The sequence below is a fragment of the Bos taurus genome, chromosome 6 (assembly GCF_002263795.3).
Source record: "Bos taurus isolate L1 Dominette 01449 registration number 42190680 breed Hereford chromosome 6, ARS-UCD2.0, whole genome shotgun sequence".
In the NCBI taxonomy this organism is placed as follows: domain Eukaryota; kingdom Metazoa; phylum Chordata; class Mammalia; order Artiodactyla; family Bovidae; genus Bos; species Bos taurus.
The window spans coordinates 103,108,930-103,135,055 of NC_037333.1; the positions used below are offsets into that span (position 1 = coordinate 103,108,930).

General features: G+C 50.1%; 2 protein-coding genes across 7 annotated transcripts in view; both read left to right on the forward strand.

Annotated features, from left to right (window-relative positions):
• JAKMIP1 (janus kinase and microtubule interacting protein 1) overlaps positions 1-26,126 on the forward strand; it is a 157,431-nt gene that overhangs the window by 95,753 nt on the left and 35,552 nt on the right. For all 6 annotated transcript variants that reach the window (XM_059887636.1, XM_024993396.2, NM_001102251.1 and 3 more), the window contains 6 exon segments: positions 3,723-3,932; positions 4,771-4,890; positions 8,935-9,081; positions 9,993-10,133; positions 11,877-11,936; positions 25,131-25,259. In XM_059887636.1, coding sequence (XP_059743619.1) covers positions 3,723-3,932; positions 4,771-4,890; positions 8,935-9,081; positions 9,993-10,133; positions 11,877-11,936; positions 25,131-25,259 — 807 coding nt within the window.
• LOC132345543 (uncharacterized) lies at positions 11,953-25,113 on the forward strand. The gene has a single exon (XM_059887808.1). The coding sequence runs from the start codon at positions 20,217-20,219 to the stop codon at positions 20,373-20,375; it is 159 nt and encodes a 52-aa protein (XP_059743791.1). The 5' UTR covers positions 11,953-20,216; the 3' UTR covers positions 20,376-25,113.

Sequence of the window (26,126 nt, forward strand, 5' to 3'; positions counted from 1 at the left end):
AAATCAGCAGTGGCAACAATGTTTCCCGCGTCACTAAGAGTTCTTCCTTACAGTGGGGAGCTGCTCCCCACACCTTCAGATCAGGTTTAGTCAAAGTGGGGAGCTGCAGGAGATTGTCTAGGGGGACAGGGAGGGATGCAGAAGAAAGGGGAAAAGCCTTTTTTTTTTTTTCAAAGAAAGGCCACTCAAAGAACTTGTCAGAACTCTGGGACTTTGCTTGGAAACCTCAGTCTGGAGCTTTAGGGGTACCATTTTCCTCCTTTGTAAATCTCAGTTATATTTTATCAGTTTTTCATGGTCTGCTGTTTAAATAAGATAGCCAGGAGCTAAAGTAGATTAATGATGGCCGCCAACATTGATTGTGTGCTTGTAAGATGCCAGGTTCTGTGATAAATTCTTCCTGTAGTTGATCTGAATCTCCCCCTAGTTAAACAGGGTGTTATCATTGTCTCCACCTCACAGAGGCTGAGCCTAATAGAGGTGACCCAGCCTGCCCAGAGTCACACAGCTGGTGGGGGCGGGGATTTGAACTTACTTCTGTCTGCCCTCAGGACAGGGCTCTTAATCAGTTTTCTCTGCTTGAGCGATCTGTGTCTTGATTCAAGGTGCTGATTCAGAGGTAGGAGTTTCAACTTCTGATTCGGGTTACAATCAACTTCAATGTGTACCCTCTGCTAACTGCTAAGTCGCTTCAGTCGTGTTGGACTCTGTGTGACCCCATCGACGGCAGCCCACCAGGCTCCCCCGTCCCTGGGATTCTCCAGGCAAGAGCACCGGAGTGGGTTGCCATTTCCTTCTCCAATGCATGAAAGTGAAAAGTGACAGTGAAGTCGCTCAGTTGTGTCCGACCTTCAGCGACCCCATGGACTGCAGCCCATCAGGCTCCTCCATCCATGGGATTTTCCAGGCAAGAGTACTGCAGTGGGGTGCCATTGAGCGTGCTTAATGAGAAGGGCATTTGTATTTGTTTTCTGGGGCTGCCTTAACAAATGGCCACAGACACACTGAAGTTTGTTCCCTTGCTGCTCTGGACGCCAGAAGTCCAAAATCAAAGTGTCAGTAGGGCCATGCCCCACTGAAGGCTCTCAGGGAGGGCCCTTCCTTGCTCTTCCGGCTTCTGGGGCCTCCAAGTGTTCCTGGGTTTGTGCCTGCATCACTCCAGTCTCTGCCTCTTACAGGGCTCCCCTCTATGTTTTTCCTCTTCCTATGCATCTTCTCTTTGTCCTGTGGGGATGGTTGTCATTGGATTTAGGATCCACCCAGTTAATCCAGGATGATCTCCTCATCTTAAGGTCCTTAATTACACCTGTAAAGACCCTTTTCCCAAACAAGTTTCTATTCACAGGTATCTGAATTCAGGATGTGAACATACCTTTTTAGGGACCACAATTCAAACCACTGCTGTGTTCTTCATATTTGCACACCAAAGGAGATAAAAGTCTAGGAAGGACAGGAGCTCCTACTTATAGAGACCTAAAATGTGCCTGCAACAGTTATAATTAGAGTTGTTTATTTTATGCCTACCGTGTGTTAGGCACTTTCCATGTATTCATTTCACCCTCACAACATCCCCCATGATTATCCCCATTTCACAGATGAGAAGAAAACTGAGGCATAGGAAGAAATCAGGTAACCAAACCAAGGTAATGGAGCCAGTGAGTGGTGGCCTTAGGGCCAGGACCCAGCAATCCGGTGGCCTTGCTCCTAAGCAGCCTGCCTGTCTGCTGTCCCCTTCTGTCCTCACAGTTCCCCTTTTTACATTCCCATTTTACAAGTGAGCCTGAAGCCTGGAGAGGTCAAATGCCTTATTAGAGGTCACACAGTTCACCAGTGGGGGCTTAGTCTCCAGTTCATACCTTCTTACTCCATGCCTAGTACTTTTCCCTCTGTGGCAAGCTGTTTTATAGCACATGGCTTTAACCTTTGAGTTGGGTAATCCAGGCAATATCCACGTTATGTCACCTTACATATGGGCTTGCTCATGGTGGCCATGCACAGGTATGTGTTAAATAATACCGTGTCATAAAGATTCTATCCAGAGTTTGTTGAAACAATTCTTACTAAAGCGTTAGTATTCTTTTCAGAAGTTTTTTGTGTGCCTTATCTCAGAATTTATTCCTAAATTCCATGATGATAATCACTGTAGTTGAAACTATTATGATTTTTGTCAATTAATGAAACTCTAGTACTGGGAAATTTTCTCTTTTAACACCTGTATTAGTTTCCTAGGACTGCTGTTACAAAATACCACGAACTGGGTGGCTTAAGCAACAGAAATGTATTCACTCACAGTTTTGGAGGCTAGAAGTCTGAAGTCAAGGTGTTGCAGGACTTTGTTCTCTGAAGGCTCTAGGGGAGGGTGCTTCCTGATTCTTCCAGCTTCTGGTGGCTCCAGGTGTTCCTTGGCTTGTGGCTGCATCACCCCAGTCTCTGCGGTCATCTCCTCCCTGTGCTTGAGTGTCTTTCCTCTTATAAGGACACCAGTCATTAGAGCCGCCCGACTCCACTGTGACCTCACCTTAACTAGTTATATCTGCAAAGACTCTATTTCCAAATGAAGTCACATTCCCAGGTGGTAAGAAGGGGATGGATTTGGGGAGGGGGCACGCCAGCACAGCGCCCTTCCTGGGGCAGTTTCTCAGCTGTTGGCTTTTGTGGCCAGAAACAACTGAAGTGTATGGTATATGGCAGAAGCTTCCTCCTATGAGCTTTGTTCTGCTTGGTTTCCTGTAGGGAATGAGGGACGAGGCTGAGTGAGCTGGGGCTCACGCTGAGGCACGCACATGGGGAGACCGAGGCACTCTGGGGCCCCCAGAAGCAGCCAGTCAGTTCTCTGACTGTGGGACTCCTAGAGGTGTCAGAGCAGGGGGAGGAGGATGGAGCGCCAGCCGCATACAGGGAGATAGTGTCATGCGTGAGGACTTGGCTGGTCGGGAAGAGGCTACAGATAGGAAGAGGAAACTACATGGAAACTACAGACTTCCATGGTGACCAGAAGTCTGTAAAGTAGATGGAGACAGTCCCATGGAGGGCAGGAAGGCTGGGGGAGTTGATGAAGCAGGGGGTGGGTGAGAGTGTCAGATGGGGTGAGGAGAGAGGACAGAAAATTGTCCGGTGAGTTTGGGGGCCAGGAGAGGGTTGGAGACCTTAGCGAGAGCTGTTTGCTGAAAGGCTGCAGCCCACTCCAGGACTCTTGCCTTGAGAATCCCGTGGACAGAGGAGCCTGGTGGGCTGCTGTCCATAGGGTCGCACAGAGTCGGACACGACTGCAGCAACTTAGCAGCAGCAGCAGCAGCAGCAGCAGCAGCAGCAGCAGGAGACACAGCCAGATGGGAGTGGGAGGCAGGAGGACAACCAACTCCGACCAAGCTGAGGTGCAGGGGGCAGGGTGGGGAGTGGCTGGGTGACCCTGGAAGGTCAGGATTTGACTTTATGTCATGAAGGTAAGAGAGAAAGAAACATAGGTCAGTTTCGGGGTAAGTGTCTGGTTGATGATATAGGTTGAACCCTCAGCTCTGTGCTTCTCTGTGCTGGGGCCGGTGATTGACAGGGGAGCAGGGCCTGGGCTGTGCCCCACGGTGTCTCTCTGCCCGGTGTTGCTGAGTCCAGCCACCCTGGATCCACGGAGCTGCTGAACCTTCCCCTGGGCCCGAGGCCAGCAAGGGAGAGCACTCCTTGGTCACAAGCCCCTACAGTCAGCTGCTTGTTCTTTTTCTTTTCAGATGGATGAGATCAAGGGGAAAGATCGTGTGATTCTGGCCTTGGAGAAGGAGCTCGGCGTGCAGACTGGGCAGACCCAGAAGCTGCTGCTTCAGAAAGAGGCTTTGGATGAGCAGCTGGTTCAGGTCAGAGAGGCTGAGCGGTACCACGGTAGTCCAAAGAGAGAGCTCCCGCCCGGCATAGGGGACATGGCCGAGCTCATGGGCGTCCAGGTGAGGGACTCACAAAGCACTGGGGCCATCGAGCCGACCGCCTACCCGTCACTGCTCCCACTGCTCATTCTTCTGGCGAACTTGCCTGCCTGCCTTCCCCCATCTCTCCTTCCCATCCATCTGTATACCCTTCCTTCTCTCCCTTACCCATCCCGCTACATGTGTAGACATTCACTGCGGCCAGGCCCAGTGCTCAGCACAGGGAGTGCAGGCTGCTTTTGCCTCTTGTGGTCTTAGAGTTCAACTGAAAAGAAAGAAATGAAAGCTTGAATGCCGAGTATCCAGTAAGAGCTCAGAAAGGGACCCAGTGAGGACAATACAGGATTTAAAGGCAGAGCCCCCTGCCCAGGAGAGGGAGCTCAGCCAACAGACAGGGCACCTGGGGCCACAGCTGGTAGTTAAGAGGAGGCCGAAGCTGCAGGCATTCATTCATTCACTCATTCATTCATTCACTAAATACTGAAGTGTCTGTCAGGTAGGCTGTGTGCAGACACCACGTGAGGTCCCTGCATCTCAGTGGTGAGCGAGGTGGGCACAGTGCCTGCCCTTGAGGAGCGTCCTGGCACGTCAGCAACATGCCTTCATCAGAGATGCTCGGAGAGCAGGGGCTGAGATGGGAGGTCCCCACAAATTACGGAGCTGCTAGAGGGTTTGCGGTCTTATCGCCTTGGAGCTGGCCTTTCCACATGTTGCTTGACTTGGGGGAGCCCCAGCACGGCTGACAGTCCCCCTAATGAGGAGCTCACCTTTGTCCTGAGAGTTTTCCGAGAGGGTCCATGAAGCACTCTGACTCAGTTAAGCTTTTTCAAAGTACATTCGTGTCTTGATTCTATTTTAGGATCAACATATGGATGAGCGAGACGTGCGGCGATTTCAGCTAAAAATTGCTGAACTGAATTCGGTGATACGGAAGCTGGAAGACAGAAATACCCTCTTGGCAGACGAGAGGAATGAACTGGTAATCAGCCCCCCACCCCCTCAGAGGCAAATGGAGCCTGCGGGGTTCGGGAAAGCAGTCCTGGGGCCACAATCCAGGCTCTAAACAGGAAGTTAATACCCAGGCTGTCTGGTTTTCTCTACTTTCCCCTGATTTCTTCCTGATTAAAAATCAAACACACACTTGTTGAAGAGACCTGTTAGTACCCTTAGTTTCTGTGGGGATTTATCTTGAGCTGACAATCAGAGAAGTTCAGTGAGGGGTCCGTGGAGAGGGTGTTCATTGCAGTGATGTCTCTATATAGTAGCAACCAAAACTGAACCCAAACGAAACCAAACCCCACTTGTTCGATCCTCAAGTACTGATCAAAATAATTATGGAACATTTATGCAGTGAATTGTATGCAGTCATTAAGAATGGTGTTTTAGATCATATTTAACTGCCATGGAAATTTGTCCACAATAAATTAAATAATAAAAGCGGTTTACAGAACAGAAACACATTATCATCATCCTGGATAGTGGAAGTTATTTTAGGTGGTGTGATTATGGACAATTTTTATCTTTTGCTTATCTGTTTACTTTCTTTTGCGTAAAAGTTCACATAGTTCTATTTTTAAAGGTAGTGAATGTGAACTTCTGGTTAAAAAAAAATCTCAAGTAAAAATAGTAACTTCTTGAAAATGCAGGATTAAACAGTTAAACTAATTTTCATGGAGTGGTAGTCAATATATAAACTTTTTGACAGTGCCTCATAGTATTTCTCTTTATTCGAAATTTTGTTATAAAAGTAAGTGTATCTGTATTTTTGAAACACATGGAGATAAAAAGTGTTACTAAGTGTTACTTCTTCATGGTTTTAACAGGATCAGAATAATTTCATTTCCTTCCAGTATTTTTAAAGGCATATTTTTATATAGCTTTCATCAGATGCTCCACCTCATATTATGTCCCCACTTATTGGGTAAATATTCATGAGCTAAAAAAAAATCCCTCATGAGAGGCAAAATAGTTTACTAAATGGATTAGGAAAAAATATATTGCTTGAAACAATTCAGACCTGAAGCATTTAAAGAAAGAATTGATAAACTTGCCACAACTGGGATCTTTTTTTAAATTTATTTTTAATTGGAGGATAATTGCTTTTCAGTGTTGTGCTGGTTTCTGCCGTACAACAGCGTGAATCAGCCATAAGTATGCATATGTCCCCTCCTTTAACCTCCTTCGCACTCTCAGCATTCAACCCTTCTAGGTTGTCGCAAAGTAACAGGTTGAGCTCCCTGTTACATAGCAACTTCCTGCTAGCTATCTTTTTAATCATTTTTTAATCTATTTACAGGTAGTAGTGTGTATGTGCCAGTGCTACCTTCTCGGCTCGTCCCGCCCTCTCTTTCTCCCGCTATTTCCACGAGTCTGTTCTCTATGCGAGCATCTCTATTTTTGCACTACAAATGGGTTCCTCAGTACCATCTTTCTAGAATCAACATATATTCATTAATATGCAATATTTATTTTTCTCTTTCTGACTTAATTTCGCTCTGTATAACAAGCTCTAGGTTCAGCCACCTCACTAGAACTGACTCAAACTCGTTCCTTTTTATGACTGAGTAATATTCCATTTTACATATGTGTACTAACAGCTTCTTTATTCATTCATCTGTCAGAGGACATCTAGGTTGCTTCCATACTGTAAATAACAGTGCTGGGATCTTAAAATCATGAGATAACTACTGTTAACAGTTTGAAGTGGTTCTGACATGCTTTTCCTGTTTATGTGAATGTCTTTACACTCAGGAAGAGCCTTTTTTGTTATTTTATGGTTACACACAGGATAGTTTCCCTGTGTATTGTTTTGCAACTTGCTTTTTTCCCTTGATGTATCAGTTACCCCATTTCCTAACCATGCCTGAAGATCTGCCTTTGTCTTTGTAACAACTGTGTCGAACTCTGTCTGTGTGGCCAAACCATGGTTTACTCAACCACTCCTCTACTGGTAAAGATTTAGGCTATTTCAGGTTTCTCTGCTATTGTACACAAAGCCACACAGCAGATACATTTTTGTTTTTACTTCCTGGAACCTTTATCTCTGCAGGAAGATTTCTAGCTGTACAATGTATGAGTCAAGGTACATTTTACATCTCATGACTACCATCAGTGTTTCGTCTTAACTCTCACATCCTGGTGACCCAAGGCAGAGGTCTGCAGTCAGTCCCTTGTGTTTGGTTCTTGGTTCTGGCACTTTCTGTGTGACCTTGAGCACATCGCCCCACCTCTCTGTGGCCAGGTTCTTTGTGAAATGGGGATGGGAAGGAGCCCCTCCTGGGATCGAGGTGAGGGTTAAAGGAGAGGGTATGCCTGGACACATGGTGAGTACCTGATGGATGCAGTGGGTCTTGCAGCTGGCATCATATGGATGAATATTTGAGTTGTTTCTAATTTTCATCCATTAAAATAACCCTGCAGAAGCTATACCCATGCACATTCTCGCAACAAGTGTCTGAGGCAGATACTACCATTGTTGTTCAGTCACTTAGCTGTGCTGGGCTCTTTGCAACCCCATGGACTGTAGCACACCAGGCTTCCCTGTCTTTCACTGTCTCCCGGAGTTTGCTACTGTTATTCCCATCTTATAGATGAGAAAACTGAGGCTGAAAGTTTGGCTGTGGTCTTGCAGCTAGTGTGTTGCCGAGGACACTGTATGCAGGAGGAAGAGAGGATGCTTCCAGTTGTGCAGTTTCCCAGTCCCTGCTCCGTATCCCCCTCCAGCATCATTTCTCGTGTCTCTGTCTCTCTGGACTGGCCTGCACACAGCAGTCAGAGTGATGGATTGTTCTAGAAGGCAGACCCGACCACAGAATGCTTGTGCCTCAAAGCCTTTGGCCAGAGGAGGGTGGGCGGGGAGGGCTGGCGAGCTGGGGGTGGAAACCGATGATATAGTTCTCAGCTCCCTAAATCAGGCCTCACCAGGCCCAGCCCTTCCCATCCCCCACATTGCGTGTTCCCACTGCCGTCCATGAAGCTCCTTGGACGCGCCATGTTCTTGCCCCTTCTGACCCCTGACAGTGTGCCTGCCCTGTCTGGAACATCCATGAGGACCTGTCTCACTGTGTTCCTACCTCTCCTACCATCTTTGCTCTCTTCCCCCATCTCTTGGACGGTCACCCCCAGGTGACTGTGTCTTCCCTTTGACGCAGCCCCCAGGACAGGACCCGGGCCCAAGAGGGGCCCTCCAGATGCTGACCAGATGTGAGGTTGGAGGGACACCCCATCAGTCACAGACACCATGCTCAGAGGACTCGGGGAGCAGCTCAGGGCCGGGTGCTACCCCATCTTTCTCATAACCGCAACACTGAGCCAGGCCCAGGGATCCTCTGTTGTCTGAAGAGTGCTGAGCTTTCACAAGTCTGTGCCTGGGGAGAAATGGTGGCCAGGAGGAGCTAGATGGCTGGACTGACTTTTATGCATGTGAACCTTGACCTCTGGGGGTTTTGCCTGGAGGTAAGCGAAGTGTCGGAGAAGGGAATGGCACCCCACTCCAGTACTTTTGCCTGGAAAATCCCATGGATGGAGGAGCCTGGTAGGCTACAGTCCATGGGGTCGCTAAGAGTCGGACACGACGGAGCGAATTCACTTTCAGTTTTCACTTTGATGCATTGCAGAAGGAAATGGCAACCCACTCCAGTATTCTTGCCTGGAGAATCCCAGGGACGGGGGAGCCTGGTGGGCTGCCGTCTGTGGGGTCGCACAGAGTCGGACACGACTGGAGTGACTTAGTATAGTATGAGGGAAGTGTGGATGCAGCTCAGGCCTCTTGCCAGCAGGGTGACCTGAGGCAGATCTCTGAGTCTCTGTGTTGGGCTGTACCCCTTCCTCTTGCCTTGCCTGAGGCCTCCTGAGGCTCAGGTGGGAGCCTGTGTCTGGAAGCCAGGTATCTGGGGGCTCTTCCTGGTGTTTGCATCACGTAGGCGATGTGTCCCCGCAGGGGCGGCTTCAGCCAGGTGGCATCTCCGCTGGCCTCCACAGCTGGGTCTTACAGCTGCTGCCCTCTGTGTCCGTCTGATTGCAGCTGAAACGCTCCCGCGAGACGGAGGTCCAGCTGAAGCCCCTGGTGGAGAAGAACAAGCGGATGAACAAGAAGAATGAGGACTTGCTACAGAGCATCCAGAGGATGGAAGAGAAGATTAAGAACCTCACTCGGGAAAACGTGGAGATGGTGAGTCATGGACCCGAAGCCCTTGTCTCCACCTGGGCTCCTCCAGCCCCTGACCCGAGCAGTCCAAGTTCTCCTAGGCCATCTCCCACCCGCCCCCAACCCCACCCCATCCCTCTAGCCTCTGTTCCCCAGAATTCACAGTGCTGTGGGCATCTGTGTCCGAAGGAGCGTGTACCAGGTGGCCTGACAGTGGGTTTGCACCTCCGCTCTGCCATCTCCACCTGGGGTCCTTGGGCCCAGCCCTCTTCCTCATCCATGAAATGGGATTGAAAACATCAGTGCTATAGGGTCAGGGACAGGATGGAGTGATGACACAGAAGGTTCTCACAGAAGACCTGGCACATTGGGGCAGCTCAGTAGGCCGACAATTACAGTTTTGCTCCAAGTGCTTTGAATCAGGGCCTTTCATTTGCTCCAGCAAGAATGACTGGTCTTTGTGGTCAGAGTGGTGTCTTGCAGCTGATGGTTTAAGGAATACTCTGAGCTTCATTGTCCAAAGTAGCCTCAAGCATGCCTATTGTACAGCTGAGAAGACTGAGGCTCCGGGAGATGGAACACCCTTCTCCCTGTTCCCTGGAACGTCCAGGTGTGAATGTGCATTGTTACCACGTGGTGTGCTCTCTTCCCCCAGCACCCAAGCTTTCTAGGCTCAGGGCAGACGTCCACCTCTCCCACCCTGTTGCCTGCTAGTCCTTCCTGTTAGCAGTGGGCACAGTCGGCCCCGCCTCGAGCCTGGCCCTGGTCTGCAGCTGTCTGCTCCTCCAGCGTGGGGACCAGGGAGCAGTCATCCCTCCCTCCATCTTTCCATCCTGTATCCCCAAGCCCACACTCCATGCCCTGACGCATGGTGGGTCCCTGACAAGGGTTGTGGATGAGCAGCCCTGTAGTGTCCTCTCTTTCCTTGGCTGCAGAAAGAGAAACTGTCCGCCCAGGCGTCCCTGAAGAGGCACACTTCCTTGAACGACCTTAGTCTGACACGGGACGAGCAGGAGATCGAGTTCCTGAGGCTGCAGGTGCTGGAGCAGCAGCACGTCATTGACGATCTCTCACTGGTATGTCTGCGCCTGCACCAGTGCCAAGCCCTCCGTGGGGTGCCAGGAGACATGGGCCTCCAGAATAGCATCAGGGGTGCAGGCAACGTGGGGCGCAGCGGGGAGGGGGAGCGTCTCACGGAGCTCCTCCTGGTGATGGGGCCTTCCTGCTCCATTCTTCCAGAAAGCAGCCTCCACTTGCTTTACACGACATCACCCGGTATCTGGGAGCGGTTTCCATGGTTACTCTTTTTGCTCAGCTCTTATCCAGAGTTTGCTGCCATTAAGAAGCAGCAACAGCCTCTGTTGAAAAGAGTCTCTGGCTTTTACAGAGTGGGTGTGATCGATCTGTCCTGGAGAAGTCTGATGTTTTTTTTTTAGCCTATTATTGCAGACTGTGAATTTGAAAACCGGAACCTTATAATCAGACCGGAATTTGAAGGACTTGCTAAGACGTGTGTGTGTGTTTGTAAGATCAAGAAGGGGGGAGTGTGAGTATATCTTAAGGCGGCTGAGTGTGACATCCAGAGACTTCTGCTGCTCTCTGTGGAAGGAGCTTAGGGACCATGAAGGGAGCATTTGTAGTGAGCTTTAGTTGTATCTTAGAAGCAAAGAGTACTACTTCAAAAAATAGAAAAGCCAGTGACCAAAGCTCTAGAAAAGGCTTTGACTGTAAGTTGTCCAATTCACTTTGCTTGCCTATCTCTCCATCTCTGCTCCCTCCTTCCACTCACCCATCTATACTCCCTCCCCTCCTTCCATCTGCCTTCCCATCCTCCCCCTCTCCCATCCATTCCTTCCTCTCTCCATCCTGCCTTTATTCCACCCCCCTCCATTTATTCTTTCAACCTTCTTTGCTTCATTGCACATAAAAGTCTTTATGCCACATAAGGCGAAAAAAACACACCCAGCAAAACGATGACAGGGTTGAAAGAGGAATAATAAACAGATAAGACGAGAGAAAATGAAGATGGCAGCGTCAGTCAAGATCAGGAGGGACACATGGGTGGACCATAGGGTTGTTGCCAGGCACCGTATTTGTCTCTGGGTGTCCTGACAGCCAAAGAGGATAGGAGCAGCCTATCAGAAAGGAGATAATCAGGAAGGAGAGAATTTGCTGCTTTCTTCTGGGGCAGAATGCTGCTACTCCTGGTAATACCCCAGTAGGTGCCATTTCTACTGACAGAAGCCACAGGTAATCGCAGTCTCTTGCAGGGCAGGTTCTACCACTTATAGCAAAGGAAGAAGCTGAGAATCAGAGAATCTCTTGCAGGGCAGGTTCTAGCATTTATAGCAAAGGAAGAAGCTGAGAATCAGGGAAACGAGGTGTGTGTCATCTGGCCAGGAAGAGGCCCCATGGGGCTTTGGCCGAAGCTCTGTGTGAGATCGAAGCCACGAGTTTATTTTCTGTTGGGGTCACTGACAGTAGGTAACTAGGTAACACCGCTTGACTCGTTTTCACTTTCACCACTTTCAAGTTTTATAGCTTCCAGCCCCAAAGGCAGCCAGGGTGGAGTTTTACAGTACTGGCCAACCTTGGCATTGTTTTTCTGGGAGGGTCCAAGTCCAGTTCACGGTGTGGCTCTGTAGCTGTCAGTTCTGAGAAGCAGCCGTGCCCTGGGTGCTCAGAACCTGGGCCTACCCAGGCCCGGTGCAGACAGGTAGGCGCAGCAACTTTGTGAGTTACGCCCTCTTGGAGCCAGTGGGTCGCTGGGCGTGATGTGAAGACTGGCTGAAGATGCAAATGGTTGTGTTTCCTTCTAGGAGAGAGAACGGCTCTTGCGGTCCAGAAGACATCGCGGGAAGGGCCTGAAGCCACCCAAGGTGAGCCAGCGGTGGCACAGCTGCCCTGCTCTGGCTCCATGCCAGGATCTGCAGGACGGTGGTCCAGGGATGGGGGAGGGGAGCGAGCAACCCATAGAGGGGCCCTGAAGGCAGGCACCCTCATATCTCTGCATATTTGATGCAGAAAAACCTGTTATAACTACTTCTCAAAGCAACATAAATAACTAGGCCATGGACCTGGTTACTGTCATTTATTCATGGAAAATTTACAGACGTATCCGTATCCTGTATTTAGGCCTCTGGGGATGTGCGCCCAAAATTAAAAACATAAATACTTAGACCTTTTGAAGGATTTAAAGGATACCTGGTCTTGGTTTATAACATCTATATATCCTGTTTTGAAGAATCAGGGGCTTCAGGCTTTTTTGGAATGATGCAGAATGCATTCTTCCTGGAAAATGTGGTTTTGCCCTTTTTATAGAGACGTTGTCCAGATGTCCAGTGAGGTGAGCAGAGGCAGTCTTGGAAAACTCAGATGCCCACAGGGATCGAGCTGGAAAGTAAAAGAACAAATTGGTTTTTTTTTTTAAGATTTTTTTGATGTGGACCATTTCTTAAGTCTTTATTGAATTTGTTACACTATTGCTTCTGTTTTATGTTTTGTTTTTTTGACAAGGGGGCATGTGGTATCTTAGTTCCCAGACCAGGTAGGTATAGAACCCACACTCCTGCATTGCAAGGTGAAGTCTTAACCTTTGAACTGCTACAGAAGTCCTGCAAATTGCTATTTTTTAAAAGGCCTTAGTTTGCATTAACACCTGGAAATATTTTTCACTTCCATGAAGATGTGGGCCTGGTCCCCTTCTTATTAAACCAGATGCCCCTCCTGGTTTATCGTTTGGTAGAGATATGGCTATATAGAAATATTTCTCATCTATAAAGAAAACAGCCATGCAGATGTCTTACTGAATGACCATGGATATATGGCTTTGGTGTCAGTGGGACAATAGGGAGTGATGGGGACTGTGAAAAACTGGGTCCAGAATATCAGCTGCTGTAAGAAAGTGAGCCAGGTGATGTCAGATAATTCAGTTATTCAAGAGACGTGAAAATCTCTGCATTAGTGTCCTAGGACTTCTGTAACAAGGTACCACAAACTGGGTGTCTTAGAACAGAAATGTATTAGCTCAAGGTTTTGGAGTCTAGATCTAAAATCAAGGTGTTGGCAGCATGATCCCAGCCTTTAGGGAGATCCTTCTTTGCTTCTGGTGATTTACTGGAAAATTGGTATTATTTGACAAGACTTTCCTTGTCTTCAGTTCAGTTCGGTCACTCAGGTGTGTCTGACTCTTTGCGACCCCATGGACTGCAGCACGCCAGGCTCCCTGTCCACCCCTCTCTGTTCCTTGTCTTAAAGCTGCACAGCTGCAGTCTCTACTTTTGTTGTCATGTGCTGTTTTCCCTGTGTGTCTCTGTTTTTGCATAGCCATCTTCCCATAAGGACATTAATCACACCCCAATCCAGTGTGCCCCCCTTTTAACTGATTATTGCAATGATTCTATTTCCAAGTGAGGTCACACTCTGAAGTACTGGGGGGTTAGGGCCTTAATATAACCTTTTTGGGTTGGGGGGCTCATTTCAACCCATAACACTTCTATGTAAAATCTCAGGATTGTGAATGTTGGTGCAAATTGTTTATAGTACACTCTGGGCACATAAAATATATCTTGAACCAAATTTGTACATTTGGATAAAGGTTTATTTATAGCATCTCATTTAATCGTCATAGCAACCCTGTGAGGTTGGTGTTATTTTTTCTATTTTAAAATTACAGGAAGTATATAGGTATAAAATATATAAATGAGTCAAAGAGGAAAAGTAACAGACCGACATTTAAACTCAAGTCTGGGGCTCCAAGGCTCAAGCTTATGCCACCAAGTCAAGTTGAATGAGGTACAAGTCTCTATGCCCTGACATCAGAATCTCAGAAATGGGAAGCGGTTCAGCAGAACTTGGTTATATTTAAATACCTATTTTTATTATGGAAGTAGTATAGCCACATTATAGACTATCTGGAACATAGTGGCCCATCATGGCAGTGCTTCCCCGGTGCGATCAATGTTGGCATTTTAATGCAATCTCCTTCCCCCATCCTTGTTCCGCTTCACATTTTTTAGATACTGTAGCTGTAATTGTAGAATACATTTTTGCACCCTGGGTTTTTACTTACCGTTATACCATAAAGCATTTTTCCGTGTTATGATGCTGTCATCATAAATACGAATTTTCAAGACTACATAATCTGTTGAGTGGATGGGCCATAAATTTGTCTAACGTTCTGTGTCCACCAAGCGTGTCTGCTTCCAGCTCCTCATGGTTGTGAATAATACTGCAGTAAATGTGTCTGTGCTTAGCAGACTGCTCTTCACCAGCTAGTTCTGCTAGATTCCCTGAGTGTTGAACGTTTCATTGAGTGACCACCCTTTCGGTCTTCTTGGACTCCCCGCTTCTGTAAATGTAACCACAGTGAACTCCTTTTGTCCAGAAAACTGTGTCCATAGTCTGGATAGTTCCCATGGATAGATTCCCGGAAGTCTACATGTGGGTCAGAGGGTGTGAAGGCTTCGATCAAGAACATTCAGCCTTCTGTCTGCTGTATAGAAGGGCTGTGTCCTTTTGCCCCGTTGTCAGTAATGTACACGATGGCCATTTTCACCACAAGACATGTTTAAAAAGTAACCATCGAAAGGAATTCAGTTTGTTGCATGAACTGGCTGTGTTGTGGCCTCATACACCCCAGAAAGGGTTTCAGGAAACCCAGTTTTGTGCCATGACTATATTTTTCAAACGTTGTCAGAGTATCCAGAATAGGAGATTGTTTCTCTTTTCCTGTTTCTGAATGTGTCTATGGGAAGAGAACTTTACAAAGGCCTAGACTGGACTTAGGATTGGCTAGGCTTGCATGTACTGCAGGCAAGGTGGGCAGGAGCTGTGTCCTGCTCACTATGTCCTGGTCATTGCCTGGCACAGAGTGGGTATCCCTAAATAGTTGTTCACTGAATAAACAAATTGCTCTTACTGGAAAAAACGCATTTACCTAACACTGGATCATTCCAGGATGCAGAAGTTTGGTCACTGTAATTACAAGAGTTTGACGCCACTAAAGGCAGAGTCTTGGAACCTCTAGGGGAATTTCCTGACCTGGCTTGGGGTCTTTCCCACTTACTGTGACCCACCAGTATTTTCCTTTTTCTCAGGATTCAATGTACAGCTGTTTCCCTTATGCTCCTGCTTAATCCTAGCTAGTCCAGGGCTGGATGGATGAGTGGATTCATCGGACACCTGGGCAGGTTTTCAGTCCCCAGGGCTTGGCCCTCAGGCCTGGGCGGCTTCCCTTCCTTCTTTCCCACATGTCGCGGGGATGAGTACTTTCTTTTCTCTCCTTAAATAATCTTCCTTGCACTCTGTCCCTCATGCATACGTGTACTTTATCACTTTGTCCGGGTCTTTACGTGACAGAGTGTCTTGGTGAATGCACCGAAGGTTCCAGAACTTTCCGTCCCTGCTCTCCAGCTGTTGCAAGCCTCCTTGGACTCTGTAGTTCCCTGCCAAGGGTCTGCTCCATTTCCACACCACAGCCCAGCTGCTGCACATGCTCTGAAGACACAGCAGTCATCTTCCAGGGCAGCCAGCATATCCCCAACAGCTCCCGGCCTGTCTCACTGGGCTCCTGGGGACAAGACTGGTGTTGGCTGTCCCTGCCTGGGGACCTGCCGTTGATTTTTCAGCCCTGGGTGGGGGTTACAGGAGAAGGACCCTAAGTGGTTCCTTGGGCCCTGTCCAGGGTTCAGGGCTTGCTCTGCGGAAGGTGTGATCAGGACCTAACTGGAAACAGAGCCCCTGCCCTGAAGTGGCAGGAGGTAGTGGGTCAGCCATTGGAACGTGCAGCCTAGCAAGGGAGAGATGTGTCTTAGGAGAGCGCTGGGCCCATAAAGAATGGCTAAAATGAGTACAGTTTGCTCACTTGTCTTGGAAGTAGAGCTGAGATCTTGGACGAGGCTCAGGAACCATGGCCTGGAGCAGCAGGAAGTCAGGCCAGCTCCTAGCTGTGAAGCCTTGAACTCTGAGAACCTGTTTCCTGGTTCTTACAACACGTATCATATCTATGGGATCAAATGAAGCATCTGGCTCCAGGCCTGAAGAGTAGACAGGAATCAGCAAATTATATTATCCTTTTTCTTTCTCCCTTCATCTTAAATGAGTAGCTTTCCTTTGGAGGGCCTGTTAGATGCAGGCCCTGCATGGGGGGGTTAGATGTGAGGTCCTGCCTCACCCCGTCCCCCATCCCCCTCTAACTCATGGCTCCCATTTTTAAAAGAGGGGGCTTCCCTATAGCTTAGACGGTAAAGAATTTGCCTGCAATGTAGGAGACCTGGGTTCAATCCCTGGGTCTGGAAGATCCCCTGGAGAAGGAAATGGCAACCCACTCCAGCACGCTTGCCTGGAGAATCCCATGGACAGAGGAGCCTGGCAGGCTACAGTCCTCGGGATAACAAAGAGTCGGACATGACTGAGTGACTAACACTGCTACTACTGCATTTTTAAAGAGAGAGAGATAGTCTCAGGTAGCAGCAAGGTGACTTCCCCACCCTTTGAGGGAGGCTGGGAAACATCAAAGCACCACTGGAGAGTCGGCCCTTCCTGGGATCCAAGCGTCAGCTCTGTGGTCCCCTCTCCCGAATGGACCAGGCCTCTGCTGTCACCAGGACGCAGGTCACCCTGGGGATCTTCTCGTAGGTCACTCCTGGTCCACAGCCCCTGCATTCACTCTGACAGTACACCTGAAACCTATCCAAACTTGACCTTGTGCCCCGAGGCCAAGCCCACAGCCTTGTGGGAGGAAGAACTCGGTGTCCGAAGCTGCCCTGGGACAGAAGCCGGGGTGCCATGCCTTAGCCTGGCCACACGCCTGAGTGCTTTCCATCACGTGCACACTTTCTCCATTTTTAGGTAGCCAAAGAAACCCTTTTTCCCCTCTCTGGTCATTTCCACTTGACTTTGTTCCCAGACCGCCTTTCCCCCATGGCTCCATCCTCAGCCTTTCAGCATGGGGAGGGCTGGCTCCTGCCTTGTTTGCCGGGTTATAAGCAGCCCCTAGCACAGCGCCTGGCCCTCACCGTGGGGCTCGATCGCATGGACTAAGGGGGCTGTTTATCCTTGCAGTCTTGCCAGGGTTCCCCTCCGAGCAGCAGGCAGCCAAGGGCTTTCGCTCCGTGTTTCAGTCCCTGAAAGGGATGAGGGCTTGGCCCTTCCAGCCTGGGCAGCAGCCCATCATCTTGTTCCCTCTTCAACGGCCAGGCAGGTGGCTAAGCTTCACATCAGAAGCACGTGAAGCCCCACAGGGAGCTGCTCCAAGGGCCGCCTGCTGGCTTTGTGGGCCCTTCGGTAAAGGACTCTGGAAACGATTGGGGCACTGGAGATGGAACACGGGCACGGTTTTGAAAGTGCAGGGCCACACTCAGGCAGCTGAGTGGCTCAGCCACACACGCAATCTGTACTGTCCTACCTGGGGCAACATCGCAGGTTGTTGGGCAATGGAGAGAGGGAGAGCAGAGCTAGGAGCCTGCCTTGGCCATTTCACCTGCCCAGCGTACCTCATCTAGCACAGCAATGCCCATGGGGACATCCAGATCACTTCCAAAGACTTTGGGATAGACAGGAAGTAATGGTGGTCATAGGCAACATATTCTAGCAGGACAAGACACTCCAACACCAGGAGTGAGCCTGGGGGTGAGACTCAGTCTTCAGAGAGGACCACGCTAGAAGGCAGGTCTGCAGCTCCTGGCCCCCTGCCTAGAGTCAGGAGGGGACCCTAGATCCAGTGTGGAGGGGCTTGAGGCAAAGGCTCCCTGATTCCAGACCCTCCCTTCCAGGCCCTTGCTTCTTCATCTGTGTCCACCTCCTTCCTTTGGGTCCTCATCTTCTGTTCTGGGCCCATTGCCACAGCTCTCTGGTTGCTCCCTTGCTTCCAGCATCTTCCTCCCACCAGAACTGTCTTTTTAAGGCAGAGGTCTTACCCTGCCACCTTCTTCCTTAAAAAACCCTCCACTGGTTCTCCTTTTCTCAGGAGATGAATCTAGGGCTCTTTGGCTGGGCCCTCAGGGCCTTCTAGGACCTGGTCCTGCTCACCTCCTGCCCCGACCTTGTGGCAGCTCGTGTCCAGCCAAGGCAGAACAGCTCTCAGCCCCTCCATCCCCCTATCCCTCTCACCATTGTCTTGGTGCATCTTGTTGCCTTGGGCGTAACAGTGCGTCAGGTGATGGGTACAGAGGAATTTTCACTCTTGAGGAATTTCTGGCAAAGTGGGTCTAAGTAGATCCAGGAGGCAGCCCACTGTACATGTGTCATGGCTTCCGCAGAGCCAGGAATCCTTCTGCCAGGGATCCTTCTTCCAGGCAGAGGCTGTCTTTGGTTTTTCTTGAGGGTCCAAGTGCAGAGCAGCTTAGAGAGAAATCAAGTCTTTAGGCTTGTTGCAGAACTCAACAGTTTGTAGATGGCTTGACTTCTAGGATTATCTCCCTCCTCCCTGTTAGCTGAGATTTTTTTCTATTGCTAGTGCCAAAAATTCAAAGTCGTTTAAGCAAATAAATGAATTTATATAGCTAAGAAGTCTAGACGTCCGGTTTCAGGTACAGCTGGATCCAGATGCTCATGCGCAATTATCAGGGACTTGTCCATCTTCATCTTTCAAGTGTGCTTTCCTCTGGACTGGCCTCTTTCTCAAGCAGACTCTCCCATGTGGTGGCCCAAACAGCTTTAGCAGCTTCCAGCTGGCATTATACCTGACAACCAACCTTTGTGGTCAGAGGATCTCTCTCCTCAGTGGTTCCAGCAAAAGTCCTGGGACCGGTGCTCCTGGGTTCAGCCTGGTCACAGGTCCATTCCTGACCCAGTCCCAACTCTGGAGGCACCTCATTTGGAAAGACAACTTAAAGACTTAGCACTAAATTGCATAGTGTGACCTGGTTACATATCTCATATCATGGCTACTTTGAAAGGATCAAACATTATTGAAGTTGAAATATATATGAACTTGGCTATACGTATTTTTTTCTCTTGTGAATTGGGGCTTCCAAAGTGGTACTAGTGGTAAACAACCTGCCTATCAGTGCAGGAAACTAAGAGACTTGGGTTCGATCAGTACCTGGGTTGGGAATATTCCCTGGAGGAGGGCATGGCAGCCCACTCCAGTATACTTGCCTGGAGAACCCCATGGACAGAGGAACCTGGCAGGCTGTAGTCCATGGGGTTGCAAAGAGTTGAACACGACTAAAGCATCTTAGCACACACTTTTGTGAATTATTCTTTGCCTCTTAATGTTGCTTTGTGCTTAGTTGCTCAGTCGTGTCTGACTCTGCGACCCCGTGGACTGTAGCCCACCAGGCTCCTCTGTCCATGGGGATTCTCCAGGCAAGAATACTGGAGTGGGTTGCCATGCCCTCCTCCAGGGTTGCTTTAATACCTTTCAAATAAAAAGGTTTACTTTTTAATGGTGAAATCTACCCTTTTTTCCTGCTAGGAGGGTTTTTGCATTTGATCTTGTGGCTAGAGAAGCTTCTGCAAGAAGGTGCCCTCATAGGTGCTACATGGGTGTGGGAACTGAGGGCCACTCTAGCTGCCATTTTTCTATCGGATGGTGGTTTGCTTCAGTTCGTATAAATGGTAAAACAAATGCTTATGGAAGAATTGCTAAGAACCCATGAGTTCAGCTAGTCTGGGGGCACGCACAGGGTGAGGGGATGAACCGAGAAATTTCCTAAGTACACGAGGCAGGAGGCACCTCCCTGTTTTGTGCTCTGGTCCTGAAGAAGGTTCTCTCGGCATCACGGTTGCTAAGGCTGTTCCCAGGGGCCCTGACAACAGGGCGACTCGGGGAGCCTGGGGCTGGGAGGAAAGCCCCCAGAGAATCAGCCAGCCTGAAGGCTGTCTGCTGTGACTGATTCACCCAGGCCCGGCCCCTGGAAACTGGCTCCTCTCGGCCCACGATCTGCCCCAGAGCCGGCATCCCTTTTAACAAAGGCACACCTTCTGGAGCATCATGGTTGTTCTCAGAACGGTGCAGCCGAGAAGGAAGGCAGTGGACCTAGTGTGGTAGAGGAAACGAGAGCGCTCTGCAGAAGAATCGGTGCTTCCTCCCAGGACTCGAGAGAGGCCTGGAATCTGGTGGCAGTGATGTGGCTTCCAGCTCCCCTGCCATACACAGGCTAGCGGGTCTCAGACTCTCTGCCCCGCCCCCTCCCCGCTCCCGCATCCCCACCATGGAGTACGTCCTCTTCGTGCTGTATTTCTCCTTTTTCCTCTGTCTCTGCACCCTGGTGTGTCTGTACTTTTCTGGCTGCCAGGAGATGACCTACAAGCATGAAGGTAAGCGGCCAGCTTTGGGTCAGTTGCAGTCGTGTGAATATCAGCGGCTGTGATTGGAAAGCTCCTTCCTGTGCCCGGGATTATTGGGAATGACATGGAGGAGAGAGGAGGCCGTGAGAAGTTGGGCTCAGCCAAGAGGTTGTTTATTTGGGGGACGGGGTGCCTCCCTTTTTCCCCTCTGTTCACGTGATCTGCTAAGAATGAGCACCTCTGTATATGCAGCATGTCAGTGGAGAAGAAATGTTTATTTTCCACTCATAGTTGCCCAAACTGCATTTCAAGCGTTTGGGTTGGTTTATAGAAAGATGTCAGCAAGACAGGGCTTTGGTGGCAAAGAAAATAGAAGTCTGGAGAGGTGGGCCCTTTTCCATAGAGGATGCATTTGGAGTGAGCAAAGATGGAAATCTTATGTTCCTGAAGTTATTTTTTCCTTAGGAATTTCCCAGGGAATTTTTGAATGATGGAGGTTCCAAAAAATCGACAGTTTCTATTGTGCTTGACTTTCTTTCAAAACCCCATTATGAGCTGAGCATTTGAGAAAGAGTATTTCCAGGTGATTTTCCTTTCATTCCTTGGAGGCTTGTATGTAATTTCGTGTATATGAACATGCAGTGGAAGGCAGGGTTGCTTGGTCTCCAAAGAAGACAGCCACCAGATTTTCACTTGAAACGTTGTCTTTTTTTTTTTTAAAGCTTGTTTTTTTATTAATAAAGCCATAAATTTATGTGGTGCATTTTGGCTTCCCATATAATACAGTCAATTTAAAAAAACTAACTCTCAGGAAACAAACCAACCCAACCCGTATGTCACACACGGTGGGGGTGACTCGTGGTCACCTCCCTGCTGCCTTGGAATTTGTGTGTGCTGTGGATTCATGGATCGTCTCCTTTGTGGTCATAGGATTATATATTTTAATTTTGTAATTAGAGGAAAGTTGCTTTACCATGTTCTGCTGGTTTCTGCCATACCACAACGTGAATTAGTCCTAATTGTGTATGTATATCCCCTCCCTCTTGAGCCTCCCTCCCCCGTCCCAGCCCTCCCCTCTAGGTCATCACAGAGTGTCAGGCTGGTCTCCCTGCCTTTTACAGCAACTTCCCACTAAATATCTACTTTACACAGGACAGTGCATGTTGGTCAGTGCTACTTTCTCAATTTGTGCCACCCTCTCCTTCCCCTCTGGTGTCCATAAGTCAATTCTCTGTATTATACTTTGAATGTCCTTGTGTGTTTGAGCCCGCCTTCGGAGCTGTTTCTTCCTTCCTTCCTCCCAGCGTACTTCCTCAGGTTCTGTCTCTGGAGCCACATGATACTTCGAGGCGCTCCACTGGGATCCAGGCAGGTCAATTTTAAATGCACAGCTGCAGCGTCTGTAGTTAATACCCTGGTTGTTATTTGTCATTGTTTAGTCACTAAATCATATCCGACTCTTTTGCAACCCCATGGACTGTAGCCTGCTAGGCTCCTCTGTCCATGGAATTTTCCAGGTGAGAATACTGGGGTGGATTGCCATTTTCTTCTCCAGAGGAATCTTCCTGGCCCAGTGATCAAACTCACATCTCCTGCTTCTCTTGCACTGTAGGCGGATTCTTTACCATTGAGCCACCTGGGAAGCCCAGTACTCTGTTTTAGGGCTCAGTAATTCCCAGGTGGCGCCAGTGGTAAAGAACCCACCTGCCAATGCACAAGACATAAGAGACGTGGGTTCGATCACTGGGTCAGGAAGATCCGCTGGAAGAGGGCATGGCAACCCACTCCGGTATTCTTGCCTGGAGAATCCCTATGGACAAAGGAGTCTGGTGGGCTTCCATCCATAGGATTGCAAAGAATCTGACACAGCTGAAGTGACTTAGCATGCACGCAATTGAGTATTTAACTCTCAGTCCCACAAAGTTTCAAAAAGCAGGTCACCCTAGGTAATGGAGCACTGAGTCATCACACCCCCCCCCCCCCCAAGAACAGCCCGCAATGCCTGCAGTGGGTGACCACCGCCTGCGCAATGCCTGCAGTGGGTGACCACCGCCTGGCCTCGTGTCTTGGCTGTGTGGAGACTGTGAGGCTTAATGTTTCCTGGGGCTGCATCCTTGTGCCGGGCAGGGGCCTCGCTGCGTCACTGCTCACTGCTGATCAGCACAACGGGCCTGTCCTTGGAGGCCTTGCAATTAGCAGTGTTTACAAGAAATGAGGTCAGCTGAGTGGCTGCCCAGAAAAACAAGGAGCCTGGGGCTCGGGTGAACCGCATGTGTGCAGAGGAACTGAGTGCTATGAATGTGTCCGCCGTCAAAGGTCATGGCCACAGCTCTCTGGAGGTGTGGCGTCTGGAGCATCATTGACACAAACTCAGGGGGATTTCTCAACCCGGGGGCTGGAAGTGTGCCTTTGAGCATAGGAATGTCTCCTCCAACCTCCACTCAGAGAGGATTGCATTTGACGTTGATGGAGTCTAGTAGGGACTCATGTTCTACCTGGTGGACTCGCCTGGGGTGAACCGCCAGGTGGCTGCCCACCGATGCGGGCTGCAGGAGCGAAGGAAGGGACACCACGTGCAAACCCAAAACTACTCGTGGGTGAACGTTTGTTTACCGTTGAGTTCTTTGCAAATACTTATTGAGCAACCAGTATTTCTTGAGCGTGTCAGGCCTTGACATCAGCACAGTGTATCTTATGTTAGGCAGTGATGAGCATTATGGAGAAAAATAAAGGAAGAAGAACAGAGAGGCGGGGGTGGGGAAAGGCTAGTTAAGACTTTGATGTGGTGATCAGGGAAGTCTTTTGATAAGTTATGTTTGTGCAAAAACTGGAGGGAAGGGAAGGAGAGGGTCACGTGGGTTCTGGGGGACAGCATCTGGGAGTGCAAAGGCCCTGCGGCAGGCACGTGGAAGGGGCGGAGGTGTGCTCGGCAGTGTGGCTGGAGCACAGTGGTGAGGAGGGGATGAGGCCGGAGCGAGCGGGGGCAGGCGCAGGGCCTGTGGACCGCGCTGTCGATGTTGGCTTCCACTTAAGTGTAGTGCAGGGCTTTGAACAAAGGACAAACACAACGGGATTCTTGTTACAAAATAGTCACTCTGGCCACCAGGTTATGGGACAAAGGCAGAAGCCGGAAGGCCAGTAGTGAGAGGTGATGGTGGCTTGGACCAGGAGGCAGGTGCTGGTTCGTGGAGGCTTGGATCATGGGTTGAAGATCGAGCCAGCAGGGTTTCTCTCAGAGGCGTGGAGCATGGAGTGGAGAAAGGAGTTGGTTTTTGGCCTGAGGAACTGTAGAGGTGGAGCTGCCAGTGGTGAACACAGGTTAGTCCGAACATGGAAACAGCAGGTTCGGGAGTGTTAGGTCAGTGTTCTCCAGCCTCCCTGGAACTGTCGAGGAGGTGCCTGACGTGTGACCCGGGAGTTCAGGGGGCAGTACGTGTCCCACCTGTGTTAAATAAACAAAAAGCATAAGGCGAAAGCAGTTTGCAGAAACATAGTTGTCACTGCAAGGCCGTCGTGGGCGCCAGCCGTGGCCGGGGGCCTCCCTCAAAGCCCCATGAGAGATGCTAAACTGTGCAGGGTGACAAAGGAGCTCCCTTCGCCTCACTTCCTGGTTCTGAATTGGTTCGTAATCCTGTTAGTGCACCAGCCACGTTTTTCTGACATCTGGACCCAAGAGCTTGTACACCAGCACTGGCTCTGACGGCGGGAGGTGCCTGAGCATGTGGGGAGCGTCTCTGTGTGTTGATGGGTGGGGAGGGACCCCTGCGAGAGCCTGGTTCAGATTGACGAGTGGGAGCCTGGAGCTTGGCTCCGGATTTAGGTATGGTTCTTTCTTCATGGTCAGGAGCATCCCTGATTTGTAAAATCAAAAACCTTCTCACGGACTATTTGAGGCGGGCGGTGAGGGGGGGAGACCAGTGTTTCTTGGACAAGGGATGTTGATCTGGTGATTGTGGGCTGGTGTCTGTGGTCCCAAGGGACCGAAGCTCTTTGGGGCAGGGACCACACCTGGTTTTGATTGGTTGTGGCCCCCCAGGCCCCACCCAGGGTCTGACCCATAGAAGGCGCTCAGTCAGATGTTCACTTAAGGAATGAATGAATAAGTGAGTGAATGAAGGCCCATCTCTTGTGATATTCGGGGTGAGAGAAGTGCTGGACAGGGTAGCTGGAAGCCCAGCACACAGAGCCTCAAAACTGCCTCTGAATCTGAGTACTGGGTGTATATGGGTCCATTACGCCATTCCTTCCAATTTTGTAACTGTGCTTGTTAAAATAAACTAAAATTGCCTCTTGGGGCACGTCTGGTGGGGACCTGGGCCCCCCGCTCCCCAACTTGCCCAGCCAGTCAGAACCCCAGGTCCACCTGTGGACACTCTGCCCTCTCACCATTCCGTGTCTGACCTACAGCCCGGCCTCTCACGTGGCCTGCCCCTGCCCTCCCCTCCCCCACTCAGTATAGCAAGGATGCTACTCACCGTGTGTTACCACGCTGGGCACCTTGCTCGGTGACCTCACTTTGTGCTCAGGGGTGAGCTGGGGGTCCTGTGTCCCTCTGATGGAGAAGGGAGCTGGCTCTCAGACAGGCTGTGTGGCTCCTTGCAAAAGGTCATCAGCACGTGAGCCTGAGCCAGGGTTGGGCCAGCACCCTCTGTGGTCACCCTCCACCCTCTGACCACCTCTGGCTGCTTCTTTCCCCCTCAGCAGTCACGCCCCCCCCACCCCACTCCTGGGATGCCCCAGTGGCCCTGATGCACAGTGTCTCCCTGCGGATGACGGGGTGGGGGTATCCAGGCGACTCTTGAGTCCCTCTCTCATGCTTTGCAAATTGCCTTTCACAGAAGCATGTTGTGGAGACATTTTTTGGATTTGACGAGGAGTCCGTGGACTCAGAAACACTGTCGGAGACGTCCTGCAACACGGACAGGACGGACAGGGCTCCGGCCACACCCGAGGAGGACTTGGATGACGTAAGCGGGCCTCACCCCCGGGTGCTTGTAAGGGGGTGCCTCCCACCTCACCTGGGCTCTGTAGCCTCGGTCCCTCCCTGTGAGACGAACCTCGCAGGACCTGTGTGGTCACAGCCTGTGGCCAGGGAGGGTGGTCCCCACTTTGACGGGTTCTGAGAATGGCGATGGCGGGGTGCCTGCAGTCTGGAGGGGCCCTTTCCCTTCCCAGCACAGATTTCACACCGGAGACCTGTAGCCACGGCGGTGCCGCTTGCCCTTTGTCATTAAAACTGCTGTGTGGTAGTCTGCCCCTCGCCTCCCCCCAGGCTTGTACACACACACACACACACACACACACACACACACACACACACACACACACACACCTGTGTATATAAAGATGGTGTGTCACTGTAGGAGAGGATGCGAGCAGCACAGAAAAGAGCAGAGGGAAGCCGACTCCTCTCTCTCACGCTTTCCTGACCCTCCGTCTCTGCACATCCACCTTCCTGTCCCCTGCTCCAGAGAGCCTGAGTTACACAGGAGCAAAGAGCAGCCCCTTCCTCCCACCCTGCCCGCTGGGATTCATTCAGGAAACCCCAGTCAAATACGATCTTGTCGGACACACGCTTTTTGATTTGCCTTTTTCACCAAGAATGTGTAACAGGCTTCTTTCAGCACCAGATGCTGTTAGTCATCATCCTCCGTCCCGAGCAGACCCTCGTAGATCCACACGTGCGTCCAGCCTAAGGGCTCCTGATGAGAGGCGTACGGGGCTTCCAGTTTTTCACAACTGCAGCCATGTTCTTTGGGTGGTTGTCTCCTTGGGAGAAATCCCCAGAATGAGACCTGAGGGGTGGGAGGGGTGCCTTTTACAGCCTAGACACT

Bases quoted from the DNA above. Each gene is read 5' to 3' on its own strand.
- LOC132345543 (XM_059887808.1), top strand. From the start codon at position 20,217: ATGGAGTACGTCCTCTTCGTGCTGTATTTCTCCTTTTTCCTCTGTCTC.